The 18380-nt window shown below is 40.0% G+C and overlaps 1 protein-coding gene across 1 annotated transcript; it reads right to left on the minus strand.

The window, feature by feature from the left end:
* Window positions 1–424: 424 nt before the first annotated feature.
* On the minus strand, window positions 425–5590 carry LOC113036710 (extracellular calcium-sensing receptor-like). The gene is made up of 9 exons (XM_080288451.1): window positions 5466–5590; window positions 4884–5178; window positions 4638–4724; window positions 4140–4409; window positions 3741–3947; window positions 3370–3645; window positions 2791–3018; window positions 2578–2701; window positions 425–2490 (listed from the first exon to the last, which is right to left on the minus strand). Exons 1-9 carry the CDS (start codon window positions 5573–5575, stop codon window positions 1580–1582), a joined length of 2508 nt encoding a protein of 835 aa, XP_080144577.1. The 5' UTR covers window positions 5576–5590; the 3' UTR covers window positions 425–1579.
* Window positions 5591–18380: the final 12790 nt, after the last annotated feature.

Raw genomic sequence — 18380 nt, forward strand, 5'->3', positions numbered from 1 at the left:
TTTTATATGCACGGAATAGTTTTCTATAGGAGATTGCTGCAAAAAGTGCAGCCTTACCTAATGTCCACCCTACTGTTACTCATTTTATATTAAGATTTAAAAATCTAGTTGGTAAAGTAAGCCAAAGTATTCAGAATGCGTTACTCTCATTGAATAACGTAACGGAATACGTTACAAAATACATTTTGGGGCATGTATTCTGTAATCTGTAGTAGAATACATTTTAAAAGTAACCTTCCCAACACTGTCTTTGACAAATGACCCAGCACACACAGCATTACAAGTTAAATGATGCAAATGTTTATTCACAGTTGATTTTTAATTCAATTTTCAATTCAATTCTGTTCAACTCAGTTAAAATCTGTTTTATTTATACAGCACCAACAAACAGTCAACTCAAGGCACTTTATATTGCAAGGTTGTCATGGTTCTGGGACATTGTAACCCAGCTTTTTGAACTTCTGATGTTTGGTTGTCTTTTTGTATTCTGGTTTATTATTTAAGATTCATTTAGTAGTTTATTCTATTTTATTGTACATTTAGACTCTCCTTCTGCTGTTCCCATGTTTCCCTCCCTATGTGTCATGCCATGTTTCCCCTGAGTGTCATGTCTTCTGTGTCGCGTCGTTGTTGTGTTGTGCTTTCATGTGTACTCTCTTGTGTCCCCTTGGCTCCTGTGTCATGCAGTATATGAAGTGCTTTATGATTTAAATGATTTAACAAATACTTCTAGATACATCTGATTGCACATATTTTATTTTAAGTTTCCAGTTGATTTTGTAGTCTACAAAATAATAAAAAAATGTAATCTGGTATAGTCTCCATTTTGACGTTATTTATCATCACATTTACAAAAGATCATGAGATTTGGGCCCAATATTCACGCAGATGGAACTCTGTGGGAAAACCATTGCTCAAAAATTTTGATAATTGAACATTGGTTTGATTCAGAAGTTGTCACTTGTTTATTAAATAACTCTTTACCCAGTCAAATGCCACCTCTCTAAGCGCATACCTTTCCAGTTTATCAAAAAATATCTGTTCAAATGTGTCAAAAAAAAATTGTGTTTATGTGTGTGCCCACTCTCTCTTTATTTACATAAAATGCAATTAGGTGAAACACGATATCCACTTTATTCAAGCTGGTGAAGGGGGAAGATCCACCTCCTATGTATTTTTAATGGATTGATTCAAAGTTCATGAGGATGCAGAAATTGTTTGGATGATGTAATTGAACACTACTCAATGTAGATTCATGGGAACAATTCTTTTTTAAATTAAATAAACAAAAAAAATCAACAATCTGTATGTTTCAATTGGGGTTAAATTTCACGAGTAAGCATCAACGAGTAGGTAATTACATATTAGGAGTAAGATTAGTGTGTACTTTAGCTGCATCTAAAAAAAAAAAATGAAAGTAGAATGAATCACAGTATTTGTGCATTTGCAATCATGTGACACCAGCGCCAAGATTTAAAAGAAATATAAAATTGATTTAAATACACATTTTTTTTCTGTCTGGAGAAAAACTGGAGAGAGAATTTTTTCTCTTTTCTTTCTTTTGAAATTAGTGAACTTTTTATGACTCAATGCCACGACCCATAACAGCTTTCTTTGTGTTCATCTCTGGTCTCAACAGGATTATGTAACATTTGGGTCCAAACAGTGTGATCAAGAGTCCAAAACTTGAAGCCAAGATGGCAAATACCTCCACTGCATCTGCAAGTTTTCCTGGTGAGCTGATATAAGCAGGAACAAAGGCCACCCACACAGCACAGAAGATCAGCATGCTGAATGTGATGAGCTTGGCCTCATTAAAACTGTCGGGGAGATTCCTTACCAGGAATGCAATTAGAAAACTGAGGAAGGCCAGCATGCCAATATAACCCAATAACACTGCAAAACCAACAGTGGACCCAACTGCACACTCATACACTATCTTATCATTGTGGTATTGGGTATTTTTATGTGGAGCTGGAGAGGAAGAGACAAGCCAGGTAGTGCAAATGGCTGCCTGAATAGATGTAAGAAACAGAACTGTTCCTCTCTGCTGCATAGCACCAAACCACTTCAGACTGGTTCCCCCTCCTGGCTTGGAGGCTTTGAACACAGCCAGAACAACCATGGTTTTCACCAGGATGCATGAGACACACAGCACAAAGCTGATCCCAAATGCTGCATGTCTAAGTTGGCATGTCCAAAGCCTGGGTCGTCCAATGAACAGCAGTGAACACAGGAAACACATTTTAAGTGACAGCAATAGCTGGAAACTAAGTTCTGAATTGTTGGCACGCACTATGGGTGTTCTGCGATGGTAGATGAAGATCCCTAGAACAACAGCACATACAAATGTGCCCAGTAATGAGGTTGCCATCAAGCAAATACCCAGAGGCTCATGGTAGGAGAGAAATTCTGTCTGCTTTGGAATACAGTGGTCACGGTTGGGGTTTGACCAAAAATCCTCTGGACAACTGGTACACTCCAAGGAGTCTGATACAAAAGGGAACATTGATGAAATGCATATTATTTTTCATAATAATGAAATTAAATATATCATGCAGAAAGAATAAAACGTACCGCTCGTGTTAGTGATTTTTCCCTCAGAACAAGGGATGCAGTCAAAGCAGCATTCGGGTTCCCCCTTCCTTCTCACCATGTGGGCACCAGGAGGACAGTTCTCACTACATACTGATCGAGGTGGCTACATGAAAAAAATTACATCTTACATCTTACAATGTTATTTTACTTTTGTCACATGTACAGTATAAGTCTACAAAAACTATATATAACCTTTTTGGATTCAAAATTCCAGAATATTTTGTCTTCATCAAGTATGAGTTCTTCACCTTTGAAAGTTGACCTCTTAACCTCACCCACATTCTGAACTTCAGTGCTTCCATCAGGGAGCCACAACCAGTTCATCACATCGTAAATTGGTAATGCATCGCCATTCTCATCAAATGACACTTGATCACCAAATGAAGTGGTGAAGTTCACCCTTTCCAAGTGATAAACAAGCTGTTACAAAGGAATGTATATTAAATTCATTAATTTTGTGTGGAACTGCTACTTAATAATCAAATAAGATCTATTATACTTGTATATATGAACTCATTACATTCTGACTCGAAATCAAACAAGTCACTTCACTAAAAATTTTGTATATTTATATATGTTAATTATTATTATTAATTAATTAAAGACATTAAACATTACTTTCAGTCCTGAGTACAGAAAATTCATTTAGCTATTTTCAGCAGAGTTTTTCTCATGGCATTGTACTGAATCCTGCAGTGTAAAATTCTGTTCTGAAAGTAATTATAGAGTAAAAGAATTAGGTCATCGGTGGAGTGTAAACTGATATCACACCTGCCAAGGCTCCAGTGACTGCAGAGTGGCACAGCTGTCCCCACTGAAAGACCCTCTTCCTGGCTTGCACTGTAGCATATCATCAAGGGAATACGCCAGAGCATAAACAGCTTTGTACACATTGTACTCAGGCCGGAGGTTCGAAATTTCCAAGAATTCAGTGTCTGCATTTTCTAGATCTTCTTTTCCAGTGCATATTGCTCCACCACCTTCCAGCCAACCTGTTGGAGGTGGTGCAAATCTGCACTGAAATGTAAATTCCCAAAACTGAGTAACCTGAAATATATTTAAAACAGTTTGTCACAAATAATTAAAATATATTATGAAAATATATAATTCTTGCAAGTACACACAGTAAAGGGTTCCCTCACCATACTTCTTCCGTAGCTAGTGCTGTGGGGTAGATTGGGACGTACTTGTAACAGGAATTCCCTGAGCCCTTGTATTACTCCTCGACGAATTGCAATACCCAGTGTACCACCCAGGTATGGCATAAGTTGAGGTATTTGTAGAACAGCAGCTGCTGTCCAGGCTTCACTGGCAATCCACTGCAACCCTATTAAATTGTGTGCCACTACCTGTGATTTGTATTACAACAAATTTATAAAGTGAAATTGTAAGTTGTAGATTTATTAATGTCATTACAATGACAGTAAAGTAATTGCTTATCTCCTAGACTAGCTTTAGAGGATTATTTATCTGTACTTGTTCAAAGATATTATACATGATTTTTGTAACTTGTAAAAACAAAATTGTTTTAAAATCAGAACCTCTTCCATAAGATTGATCATATGACTCTCATGCGCAAAGACAATGACCACACGAGCTGTGGATTTTTTAATCACATCCACTATCCTCCTTATTTCATCTGTGTCTTTGTCCCAGGGCAAAACTTCAACATAGGCCAGGCAACCTTCACCTGACAGACTCAGCTCAGATTGAAAGGCTCTGGCTGCGTGAAGTCCATAATCATCATCACTGATCAGCAGACCTGCCCAAGTCCAGCCAAAGTGTTTTAGGATCTGAATAATAGCACGTACCTAAGTGAAAATATATTAAATTCATTTACTTATATCAGTATTTGGTCATCACCACTGACAGCAATTTAGCTATGTTCTCTATACAAGAACAAAACAGAATATAGCTGTATATACACAAAATATGATTTTAATATGTTTATGTTGTTATGTATTATGTTGTTAAATGGGAATTTTCTTCTTGAAAATCACTTTAGTCTTTCTATTTTAATTTTTCTGATATATTTTCACCTGGAAAGCATCACTTGGGATCGTCCTAAAGAAGGATGGATACTTTTGACGGTCACTCAGGCAGGAACATGTGGCAAAATAACTCACCTGTGAAAGATACAGACTGAATATTTTAGAACTACTAAAAGCCTTTGTTTTCTTTAGCTTTGTCAGTTGTTATTGCAGTGTGTTTTTAAAAGTGACATTAAATTTGCAATAAAATCTAAATAATAGAAGAACTATTACATAGATGAGTAGAAAACTTACCATTGGCACTCTGTACAAACCTAAGACAGTGGAGATAGCAATAGAACGTGTAGAGGAAGAATCACCAACAATCCCTATGACTGGAGGATTTCCAGCACATTTATTATTTAATATAATTTTCTCCTCTTGACCACTGACTAATGACAGTGCTGCACGGAATCCTATTCCAAGTTCAAGGCAGTTGTCATAAAGAGTGTATCCCAGAGTCACATTAGGTAGCAGGTTGGAGTTTCTGTTGATCTCATCAATAGCAAAGGCCATGGTTTGTGCCTGCCTAAATCCTAAGACATCAAAACTAAGAAACAAGAAAGATTACTATTAAAAATATAGCAAACTTGGAAAACATATTACAAAAATATAGATTCTGTAAATACTGACTAAATAACTTAATAGAAGTAATTATAGTAATATTTAATGAAAAAAATAAAGAATATGATATGTGCATCTTTTAACATTAGTATTTTTTTAGTGTAATTTAGAGATATAAATTACATTATTCATATTTCCCTTCCATTGATTTCACTGTTTGTTTGTTTTTTGTTCTTCTTTTTTTTGTTCCCCAGATATACATCCCAGACTTACCCATGGCAAACAGACTGCTGTGACTGTGAGGTAAAAGACAGGTCCTGAATGCTTGAAAAAAAGTGGACTTGAAATAGTCCTCCTAAAATCACATCTCCAGTCTTGTGCATCCCATTCAAATGAAACTTTCCAAGTAACTGACAGGAGGAGGGAAACAGAGAAGAATATGAAGCAGAAGAAAAGGAATACACCAAAATAAGTAAGAAAAAAATAGTTAGCAAATATGACCACATGACAGCTTCCTGATTCCTGAGCCTAGTGATTAGGTTTTATTGCTTTGCTATTCCTTTTTATTTGCATGCAGTGTCGGTAATTCTTTCACACCACCCATTAGGGAAATTGAAAGAGTAGGGGCAGGGCCTAAAATACTTTTCAGTTGAGGTTGCTTTTGTATGGCAGACTTAGGCAATACTGTGAAAAAATTAGGTCTCAAAAGAACTGAGTTTACTTTTGTATGTTGTTACTATCAAGTTTTACATTTATCATCTGCTATAAAGGCACAATGAATATTCTTGTAGTTCCACCACCATGCAATATGTACATTGAGAAAGCATATATAATTCATGTACAACAATTTTCATTGTGAAAGTCTCATTGAGGTCTTATTAATTCAATTATATTCAATTATATTCAATTCAGTTCAATTTAATTCAGTTTTATTTATGTACCACCAAATCATAACAGTGATCTCAAGGTGCTTTATATTGTAAGGTAAAGACCTTATAATAATACAAAGGAAACAGTAAAAACTCCAACAATCATATGACCCCATATAACCAAGTGCTTTGGTGACATTGGGAAGGAAAAACTACCTTTTAACATGAAAAAGCCTCCAGCAGAACCAGGCTCGGGAAAGGGCAGCCATCTGTTATGACTGATTGTGGCTGGGAGACGAAGATTGGACAAAGACACACTGTGGAAGAGAGCTAGGGAGTTAATAGCAACTAATAATTAAAAGCGGAGAGCTGTATAAACACATAGCAAATAAAAAAGATGACTGAAGAAGAAGTACTCAGTGCATCCTGGGAATCCCCCAGCAGCCTACACTTATTGCAGCATAACCAACGGAGCATTCAGGGTCTTCTGGTCCAGCTCTAACTATATGCTTTATCAAAAGCATAGGCTCATTTCATAGGCTCGGGGTACAGCTGAACCTGTCTAGCCTTCAGATTTGAGACGTAACAAAGTACAAATACTTTGTTACTGTACTTAGTTTTCAGGTATCTGTATGTGGCGGAGGTGTGGTCTCTGGCTCAGCTGAAAGGACGGGTCAGTGCAGTGAGCTCAAGGGGCGGTGCCAGTGAGGCTGGAGGGACAGGTGGAGATGATTGAATGAGGTTTTTCCTTCTTATAGTGAGGTGTGTGCAGCCAGCTGAAAAGTTGGTTGTTGTGGATGCTGAACCTTGAAAGTTATGTGTGCAAAATCAATAAAAACTTGAAGAATGGTGTGTTGGGTCCTGGTACTTTACACTGTACTTTACTTGAGTAGTTTTTCTGACTACTTTTACTCCTTACATTTTTAAACAAATGTCTGTACTTTCTAATCCTTACATTTTTAAAAAAGGCTCATTACTTTTAATTTGACGCATTTCAGTCGAGTTATTTTGTCAATGTGAGTCTTGATACATCAAACTGTTCTGAGCCTAAACAGTAAAACATGAATGGCACTCCCATTTGTTTATCACCATAGGATGTTGCATAAAAAGAGATAATGTGCACCAAAGTCAGTTGTGAAAAGTGGGACTGTGTTCTTCTGTTTGTTTGTTTGTTTTTGCCACAATACTGGAATGACTGCAGGTGTCCATAAGTTGCAAGTTCAGCATCTAGCTAGCCCTACTGAAGAGGAGTGAGCATAAAGAGGGTTACTTTTTTAAGTGGGAGGTTATTTCAAATGCAGCATTTCTATCAGCACAACAAACATCAGCAAACACACAAACTGTGTGCAGTCTGTCTCACAGTGTGTTGCTAAAATTCCAGCTGCTGTATTTCACAGGGAAAGAAAGAGAGCTAACTTCACTCAGAGAGAGAGAAAGGATAAGAAAGAAAAAGAGAAGTTAGATTTAAAAATAAGAACTGCTCAGTGGTATTTGATAAACTGGAAATTTGAAGCATCCATGCAAGTTCTCATGTTTTTAAATCAGTTATTTGGTCTGTGTCACGGCCAGGTGGCCAGATTGCAGTGTGGACCCAAGTGCAAGACACAATAATGGAGGCAAAATAGGATTTTACACATTTTTTTCTTTACAATGACATGAATCAGTGAGCATAGGAACTGCCATGGGGAGTGTCTGTGCGTAATGGCAAGCCTCAGAGGACAAAGGCACTGAAACAGAGGAGAGGGATATTACTGACCTGAGCAATTTGGAACAAGGGAGAGCACTACTGGTGTGGACTGTGGCTTACTTGGGTTTGCACACGATTGAGTTAAGAGAAAGGGATTCTTTCCAAATGAATGTCCGGGGAAAGGCAATATCCAACCTAAGTTCCATTTTGTTAGCGGAGCCATTGGATAGGAGGACAGGCAGGCAAAGTTGGTGAGTAGTTGCAAATCCTGAGAAGTGTGGTGCAAGACTGGAAGAAAACCTTAGTTAGAGATCACCGTCCAGAGGTGAACAAGGAAGGTAAGTGTGGTATGGAAATATGGCATGACTGCATGAAACGAGAGGAGAACAAGGTAAATATAACCCAAAAACAAGGAATTACTGTGAGGCCTGCTACCACCATAAGGTACCTGACAAAATGGCAAAGAACTGGTGGGGATGCTGATCTTAAATACACCTGCTGATTATCGGTGACGAGGAACAGATGGTCGAGGCAAGTGTGGTCTCCAAAGCTCCACCCCAGAGGGGCAAACACCGTAGGTCCAGGCCAGAGTGGAAATTCTTAAACACGCACTCAGATCTGTATATGTGACATTATGTTTTTTCATATTGTGCAAACTTCTTGTAACTCAAACTGAGGTAGACTTACTGCTATTTAAAGGCTGGATGAAAATACTAAATAAAAGGATAAACTGGTTAGTTTGTTGTACCTTGATGGGTTTAAAGTAAAGAACAGTGTGTGACTGGCACACAGTGGCTGTGGTTTCATGGTGGGAGTTAGGTTACATCAAGTGTAGCAAAGATTCTAATGATTTTTAGCTGAAGATGCTTAGATTCCACCTTCATACCAGCTTTGTACCATCTAGACAAAAGACAGCATAAACCAGAGGTGTCCAACACCGGCCTCAAGGGCTGGTGTCCTGCAGGTTTTAGATGTGTCCGTGATCCAACACAGCTGATTTAAATGGCTAAATGACCTCCTCAACATGTCTTGAAAAGTCTAAAGTTTGTATCCCCATCACTGATATAATTTATCATTATGTTAATATAGCACAAGGTTCACTTATCTTTGCACAGAAATAGAAACCTACTCCAAAAAGCTAATTTTTACTTTCTTACTTTCAGTACATTTAACTGCCTGTGGTTTTTTACTTTTACTTAAGAAGTTGAATCAGTACTTCAGCTTTTACTGGAGTATTTTTAATAGAACTATTTGTACTCAGAATGGGAGCACACACCGCCTCCACCTTCATTCTGAATGTAGGTATCCCACAGGGGTGTGTCCTCAGTCCCCTCTTATACTCACTTTTCACCCATGACTGTTCTCCAATCCACACCAGTATCATCATTATAAAATTTGCTGTTGACACCACCATCATATGACTGATCGACAACAACAATGAATCAGCCTAAAGAGAAGAGGTTCAGCATCTGAAGCAATGGTCTAAAAACAACAACCTGTATCTGGACACAGCCAAGACCAAGGAGATGGTAATCAACTTCAGAAGAACAAAGCAATCTGAGCACTCTACCCTCTACATTGGTGGGGAGGAGGTAGAAAGCTTTAAGTTCCTCGGAGTCCACATCTCGGCCGACCTTACCTGGTCCACAAACATTTCCCACCAGGTAGGGAAAGCACAACAAAGGCTGTACTTTCTCAGGAAACTGCCTCAGGCCCAGTTACCCCAGAGACTGCTAGTAAACTTCTACTGCTCCACCATCGAGAGCCTTCTGACCTACTGCTGCACACTCTGGTTCAACCGCTGCACCGCGGAGGACAAGAGCAAACTGCAGCGGGTGGTGAGGGCAGCAGAGCGGGCAATTGGCACCTCACTAATCAGGGTTCATATGCCTTTTCAAGCTTTTCCAGCACCCCCCCCCCCCCCCCCCTCCGCCTAAAAAAAAAAGAATGCATGTTTCAATTCGCATCACCTCAGTAAGAATGTGAAAATTAAATCATCCTAGGTAAACTTAAACACATCTGTTCCCCTTTTGTTAAGACATAGAAAAACGCACCACATAAAAATACTGCAAAAGGAAACGATCGCCTTATATACATAGTGTATTAACTCAAAATACACACAATAAATCAACTTGTCAGAGATATTCTTCTCCTGTTGAAAAAAAAACCAAAAATGAAATAAATAAGTCTTCTCATCAGATATTGATGCTTCTTTCCTGTGTGACAAGAAATTGGAGACAGATGTTTGCAGAGGTGTGGACTCGAGTCACATGACTTGGACTCGAGTCAGACTCGAGTCATTAATTTTATGACTTTAGACTTGACTTGAAAAAATGTTCTAAGACTTGTGACTTGACTTGGACTTTTACACCAATGACTTGGGACTTGAATTGGACTTGAACCGGTTTACTTGAAAAGACTTGATATTTCACCCCAAATATAAAATTTAACATGCATATTATATAGAGATTGAAAATGTGACGTCATTCACGGGTAGAACCGCAAAGGATTCTGGGAACTCGTGACAAGAGTTACTAGCGCACGCAGGCTTTCAATTGAAATCAGTCACACAGCGATAAAAAGAAACACAAAAATGTCAAGAAGCTGTTGTATTATTAAATGCAATAGCCGGTCGCATGACAGCCACGGGAAGCCGACGGGTAAAGAGATCGGTTGTTATCGGATTACGTCGTTGAAGAGAAATTGTTCGAGCCATGTTTCCGAAGTAACAAAGACGCGACTGGATGGCCTGGATTGCAGCCATTCAAAGACCAAATATAACGTCCCAGAACCCTCCAGCTCACAGGTTAGTCTGCTCCAAGCATTTCCACGAAGGTCAGTCTGCTGTTGTAGTTAATGCGTCATTTTCATAACATAATTGGTGATATAGGTTACAAGCAAGTCTGGCGCTGAACAGAAATTGTCGCGCTATGCTCCTTTGTTTATTGTGCATAAATAGTGAATTGTCCTGACACAATATTGCGTTTCGCTTCTGTTATTATGGTACATTGACAAAAACATATACTTTTATTCACAGGGTAAAACAGTTGTTTTGTATCACTAATTGTCCAGTGCGATTACAGCATACAGTATTATTGTCACTGCTACATTTCTGTGATGCTACCAGAAATTATTTCCACTACTAATTAATTACCGTTGAGCTCAAAGGTCCTATTAATAAACGGTTAAGGAATGTGTATTTATGACGACAATTTGTGAGACTGGTAAACTTACCTTTGTTCGTACGATGGTCTTTCGTTCTACACGGTGCATTTCAAGGTCCTGTACCCATCCGTCGGTAAACTGTACCTGGGCTTGTTGCAGTGACCGTAAGTTACTAAACTTCACGAGTGTATGCACTCACTCCAAGAACCGTATAATTATAAATATGCATATAAATATGCTACAATGAGATAGCTGACTTCATCTAACTAGAAAATGTTGTCCAGGCTACGTTGGTGATGCAGTTTTTTTTTTTTTATATGTATGATATTTTTATCATGCGATTTTAAAGCCGGTCCTACAACCGCATCCAAGAATAACATGCAGCTTATCTTAGAACCGTCGGTGAAAATTATTCTTGGAGCTAGGTTTAATTGAGCTGCATTTTAAAGAGGTGCAATTTCACAATTTGTGTATATTTTCTAAGTTCACTATTTTGTCATGTGTTGAGAAAAACACAGATTTAAAAATTACATGGTCTAATATTTACATTTAGCATATAACTGCAACATGCTTTTTTTCGTTTTTTTTAATGACTCGAAAGGACTTGAAATTCAAAATTTCAGACTTGTGACTTTACTTGGACTTTTACACCAGTGACTTGAGACTCGACTCTGACTTGCCTGACATTACTTGAGACTTGACTTGAGACTTGAGGATAAAGACTTGAGACTTACTTGAGACTTGCAAAACAATGACTTGGTCCCACCTCTGGATGTTTGTTTGTTTTTTAAGTTAATTCCCAATAAAACTGTTTTATTGCTAACTACATTGCTGTCTGTATTATTGCCGAAGTCCTAAATGATCACCTTTAAAGTGTTTGTGCTAATAACATCATGTACAATCAGCCAGGCATGGAGAACAGCACTGACTGGGAGAGGCTTTGAACCGATTGATTGATTGATTGATTGAATCTTTATTTTGAACATGTTGAAAAAGTACAACAAAATAGAATTAAAAGAGACAAATGAACAAAGCAAAACAAAAGGAAAACTAGCAACCACAACTCCAAATAACGTTCATGTTCAAAAAGGAGCAGGAAGAAGCATAAGCTTATTTAATCCCACCCCTTTTCCACTATCTAGTATCAATAGACTACAGAAATACCTCCTTGCAATTACATTATATGTTATGTGTAATTTTTTTTAATTTTTATATTTAATATACATATATGTTTCTATCTATCCATACATACGTATATACACACATACGCAAATATACACATTTTCAATAACCCCATTAACACCTCAAGGATACACAACCTACAAATATATATATATATATACCCATACCAATATACCCGTGCACGCACACACACATGAAAATATTAGACAAGAACACCCTCACATAGTTCAATTCAACAGACTTTAAGAATGCAAAAGCATCTACTTAAAATCTATTGAATTTATCACCTGTGATACCATTATGTACAATTCTAATGTATTTTATTCATCTCCCTTAAATAAACAGGCAGCCTTAAAGTATGAAATATTCATATACAAATACACATATAAATGTGTCTACTGTCTCAGTGGCTGATAGTGCCCCACAGGCCTCAGTGTGAGCTTGAAGCCATTTATAATTGTGGCGGGGCGTGGCTTGTGGTGCCGTGCAGGGAGGGCAGACGCACCTGCATGGCATCCGCAATCATGCCCCGCCTACTTAAATACTGTAGTGGGTCCTGCGTGTGGTACGTTGAGCTGGCAGCGGGAGAGCTGCAGCGCTGTGTGTATTGTGGACAGCAACCGTCAAGTATTAATAAAGAATGATTAAAATGCCACTGGGTCTGCGTGGTCATTTACAGTGGTGCCGAAACCCGGGAAGGGAGGCACGGCAGACCCAGGACTGGGCCAGCAGAGGGAGGAGCTGGTGCAAATGGTGGCCAAGCTGGCGGCCCCCAGGTTGCGACCAGCCAGGGACCAGCCTGCCGCTGCACCCATCCCCACTCCACGGGTGGGAGTGGCTTGTGCCCGGGAGGGGCCTGCACCCATTCCTGCTCCCCGGAGGAGGGATGTGGAGCAACTGCTGGGCCCACCACCAGCTCACCCACCTGCCCAGCCCGAGCCGGAGGTCAGCGCGGGGAGAGTGCGCGTGCCGGTGTTCGAGGAGGCGCGCGAAGGTCTGCTCGTGCCGGTGGTCGAGGAGGTGCGCGAGGGTCCGCACCTGCCCGGTGAGGAGGAGGATGAGAAGGTGGAAGAGCTGCTCGAGCCGGGAGTGGCGGCGGAGGAGGTGCCGCGTGAGGGGCTGCTTCAGCCGGGAGCGGCGGCGGCGGAGCAGTCCGAGGTCCCCGTGCCAAGGGAGCCTGCTCGGCTGGAGGGCTAGCTGTGTGACGGCCCCGCCAAGTCTGAGGGCAGCGTGCTCGCCAGACCGGCCTCATCTCCACCAGAGGCCAGCGCACCAATTGATCTTAGGTCGGCCCAGTCACCTGTGAGCCGTGACCACCTGCCACGCGACTGACCTCCGGACCAGCTTTGCCAGCGCCGCTGGAGCGGGCGACCACCTGAACTCATACCCCCCTGTCGCTGGACCTGGAGCTGGGGATGCCAACGGTCTCTCTCCCGCTCGCGGGGGGAGGGGAGTAGGTTTGGCCGGATGGCTCCCCGGCCTCAGTCGGGCGATGGGGGTATGTGGCGGGGCGTGGCTTGCGGTGCCGTGCAGTGACGGCAGAAGCACCTGCATGGCATCCGCAATCATGCCCCGCCTACTCAAATACTGTAGTGGGTCCTGTGTGTGGTTGTTGTGGTTGGTACATTGAGCTGGCAGCGGGAGAGCTGCAGCTCTGTGTGTATTGTGGACAGCAACCGTCAAGTATTAATAAAGAATGATTAAAATGCCACTGGGTCTGCCGTGGTCGTTTACAATAATGTTTAAGTAGTTTAATGTGTAGGTGCTGAGGATAAACACATTTTGAATGAAAGCCGGGGAACTTTGGTAGCACAGAAACAAGTGGCTATTCTTTGTGACCATATGGATCGGTCCCTCATATTACCACTATTTCACCCAAAGGCACCAAGTTAACACTTTAAAAAAGTGCAGCAATACACACAAATATAAACAGTATTTGGTGACAACTTTGCTTTCAGCCTCTAACCCTCTGGGGTCCAGGGTATAATTGGCCGTTTTTGACTACTTTTGATTTGGCCTCTATATTTCACCTTTAAAAACTGTTTATCTTGCCAATCTCTTATTTTCTCATTTGGACATACTTTACATACATACACAATTTATCTAAATTCAGACAAAATTCCAAGTAGAAAAGTGATATTTTTGACTGTAAAAACCACAAACATGTTTACCGAATCATTTTCATAACTTGAAATGCAAATAGAAATTGTACATTTTAAAAAAATATGCACAAGTTTTGCAACAACAAAGTTATATGGTACTATTTACCTAAAAATGCAGCCAAGGCTCAGACGTTTTTTATATAACCATTTCAAACTATTTACAGAACAATCAGGTGTGCTGCATCAAATAAGAAGGCACACAAATTATTTATGCAACTCCAAAAAATAGTTTGTGTCCACTATAACACAGATGAGAACAGCGCAGGGATAAATCCTGCAGGTCTGACAGCAGGTGTGTCACTCCTGTTTTCCATGTGAGGACAGCGTTTACACTGCAATTTGCCTTTGGTGGCTTTTTTGCAGCAACTGTGACATTCACTAGTAGAACTGACACACAAAACAAAACAACGACTACACTACACACTAACTACACTAGAAAACACACTAACTTGAGACTCCAAACACGGTAAACTTCACAAATCTCTCACGTACCAAAACTCTCTCTCTTTCGCTCACTCACTTTCTATCGCTGGTCACTCCTAAAACTTCCCCCTCTTCCCAAACAACCAAATGCCACATGTTGCCATATCATTTTTTGATTGGTCGACATGGTACATTTTTCAACCAATAGGGAAGGAGTGTTTTTTCTTTTTCGTTTTTCACTCACAAGCAAAGCGTGTTTGCTAGCGCTCTCCCTAGAAAACACAGTTTTTACCGTTTCTTCCCAGAGTAAATGCCACTGTTTTATTAAAAAAAAAACATCAGTTTTACGTGGCCTATCAACACAATTTAAAACCTGGTATATAGTTTGAAGTCCGCACGTTCCACCCAAGTTGAAATGGAGACTCTGGGTCCATCGACCCCAGAGGGTTAATCAGAAAGCCTTAAGTTGGCTAGTTATGTATCGGGCTAATGTTTAAAGCTTTCACTTGAGTAAATTAACTCATATTACTGCTAAGGAATGTTAGCTAAGTTCACAGCATATTCCATAATAGCGCTGCCATACTGCATCACACTCAGTGGATTTCAATCATTTCTCCAGCGAGTTTAATAGCTAGCAAAATAATAATCATAATTTTGAAAAAATAGCATGTGTAACGTACACGTACTGGAAAATTATTTATTAGGACTCACCTAGCATATGACTAGAGAGCGCAAACTCCGCCATTGTCGTTTTCCATCAAACACTCATTAAAACGGCAACCTACAGGTATGTTAGTGCACTCATCACCGACTGTCCAAGGGAGGGGCGGGGTCACATGTTGAAACAGACAGAGGCGCAAGGCACCCCAGGCGGGGAAATTTTGCTTGTACATTTTGGGACTCATTTTATTTCTCTATCTGATAAGAAAACTATTCAATCAGATAGTTATTTGTGTTGAATGAAATACAGTTACACTTTCAAGCAGTTTTAAGCACCACATCTGAAATTCAAGCACTTCAAACCTTGAAAAGACAACATTAAAATTCAAGCATTTTTAAGGATTCCAAGCACCCGTACGAACCCTGACTAATCCCCCTCAGAGACATTTATACTGGCAAACCCGTACCCCCCCCCCCCCGGTAAACGTTCCTACCTCTTTAAACTGTATTTACTGTGACACTATTTAACCCCCCTCCCCCCCTCACACACACACACACTCACACACACTCAATGTGTATGTGTGTGTATGTGTGTATGTGCGTGTGTGTATGCATGGGTGTATCCGTATGTATGCAGGTATGCAGGTGTATGTATAAGTTGTACATACATTTCTTGTGTAAATGTAAATTTGTCTGTGTTATAGTGTAAATACTTATGCTATTGTGTACTTCACACACATGGAGAGATGCTAAACTGTAACAATGACAATAAAGAGCTACTCAATTCTATTCTATTCTATTCTTCTACTTAAGTATAGAATGTCTGTAGTTTTGCAAACTCTGCCAGCCTCCTGCGGACTTCATGCTGCCACCACTATGGCGTTATTTTTGTGCCACTATTCTGAGCGCACGTAAAAAAAAATTGAGCGCACGTAAAAAAAAATTGCAGGTGCAAGTGTTGCATTTTGAGGAGAAATTTATTTTGAGCGTACAAAAGCTGAATTTGAGTGAACAAAATTCATTGCTGCGCGCAAAAAACGTATTTCAGTGTTTGCGCTTATCCATATACACACACAATAGCACCCCCTCTCGCTCAGTTTTTTCATTTGCGCTTGCTCGCAATGTGTTGCTTGCGCTCACAACATTCTCTGCTTTGTATGCTCAACTCTCTGTACACTGTTATAAGTGTGCCACAAAACCAACCAATCACAGACTTGGTTTCAAAAATTCTGATTGGCTCTTACGGTCTCCAATCAGCTCGCTAGCTACTGCATTCCGGAAACACTGTCCGAAATGTAGCTAAATCCAGCTAAACTCTATTAAACCCCAATTTGCGGATAATATTTTTAATTATTTTATTTTAAAATATATTATTTTTTAAGACTATTGTTGGTGTAGTATAATGTAGTTGCATCATACAACCATGCCATCTGACTCATTTTTCCAAATTATATTTGAGTAGCTCTCTTTTATGTCGTCGAATACTGAACAGCAGCACGAAAACAGCATGTCCCGGCCACATGTAAGTAATATAAAATCATTTTGTACATTATTATTCGCTTGATAACTGACGTTAGCTAATTTGAAAACTATGCAAACTTGAAAAATGATGTACCTCATGTAGTTTGTTTTATGGGTTGTTTATTTTTGTCTGAGATACATCATTTCATTGTATTTTTCTAATTACTTGTCCATGTTCTTTGCTGCTTTTAACTAATTCACTGCCAGGGTTTTTGAGCATTTTTACTCATTTTTGAAGAGCCACAGAAAACTGTGTGTTATGATCATATAAACGCTGAACCTACCAAAATGAAGAACAGACTCTCTTCTTCCATCCAAAAAAAAAGCTTGTTTCTACCATTTTCCATTCTTTAGTAATCAGCTGTAGAAGAGAGGTGGGTTCCACCAAAAATGCCTGTTTTGACCACAAAAAGGGAGAAAACGAGCTTTTTGTGAAAAATACATTTCAAGCAGTCTGATGTTCACTGACAAGCTGCCCGAGGTTGTATTCTAGCCCCTCCCATTGGAAACGTAATTGACGTCTATAGACGTCAATGGCAGTCAACGTAAGTTTTTCAATTGAGACAGCAAATGATGCATAGACTCCTCTCTAAACTGGAAGCTGCTTTAAACCAACAACCACTAAATCTGGATTATTTGGAGTTCTTGACTCGTCATGAGCTTCTGTTTGAATCTTTCTCTCAGCAAATAGGCGGTCTGTCAGAGATTACCAGTGTTGGGGAGTAACGGAATACATGTACCGCCGTTACGTATTTAAAATACAAAATATGAGTAACTGTATTCTGTTACAGTTACCGTTTAAAAAGGTGGTATTCAGAATACAGTTACTTTGTTGAAATAAATGGATTACACTGCGGTACTTTCCTGTTTCATTTTGTCGCGGGTCAGGACTGTTTGGGTTTTGTTTGACAGCTACGTTCTATTGTTCCAGGCGGCAGCGTTACGGTTGCCATGGTTACAGGGCGACGCGCTCTCTCTCTCTCTGCGACTGTGTGTTTCCTGGGTGAGAGAGCGCCTTTTCGTTGTTGTTGTGCTAAGCTAACAGGCAGAATGCTACAAGCATAGCTCTAAAGAATGTAGCATCATGGGCAGTGTAGTCCGTGTTGCAGGGAGAATGGACTGCCATACACGTTATGGGTCTGTAAGCGCGAGGAGGGAGAAAAAGGGGAGTGGAAAGGTACGAGTTGTCATCGAGGAAAAACGGGAGCTGGAAGCATGTAAATATTATAATAACCACTGCAGCCAAACAGAGAGCCTGACGAGTCCAGTTGTAAGTAAGCTATTAAGACTCGACTGTACACCGTGTTCGTGTTTTCCTCCGAAAACAATAAGTTCCGTTGGAGCAGTCTTTCAACGCCTCTCTCTGTCAAGTTGACCTACACAACAAAGTAAAGCTATTTTTCGGCTACGAGCCGACAGGGACCCCGCCGTATTAGTCAGAGGTCCCTTTACTACAGTTCGGAGTCGCGGACCTTCAGTAATAGTAATAAATCACACAGCAATAGTACATTCACGTTGT

The sequence above is a fragment of the Astatotilapia calliptera genome, chromosome 14, assembly GCF_964374335.1.
Source record: "Astatotilapia calliptera chromosome 14, fAstCal68.1, whole genome shotgun sequence".
NCBI classification, from domain to species: domain Eukaryota; kingdom Metazoa; phylum Chordata; class Actinopteri; order Cichliformes; family Cichlidae; genus Astatotilapia; species Astatotilapia calliptera.

What these genes read in the sequence shown, in the direction of transcription:
- LOC113036710 (XM_080288451.1), bottom strand. Translation starts at nt 5,575, where the DNA reads ATGCACAAGACTGGAGATGTGATTTTAGGAGGACTATTTCAAGTCCAC. An exon ending in TCCCAAGTGATGCTTTCCAG is followed by an intron (nt 4,410 to 4,637) that starts GTGAAAATATAT and finishes ATTTTCACTTAG; the next exon opens with GTACGTGCTATTATTCAGAT. An exon ending in CTAGCTACGGAAGAAGTATG is followed by an intron (nt 3,646 to 3,740) that starts GTGAGGGAACCC and finishes AATATATTTCAG; the next exon opens with GTTACTCAGTTTTGGGAATT.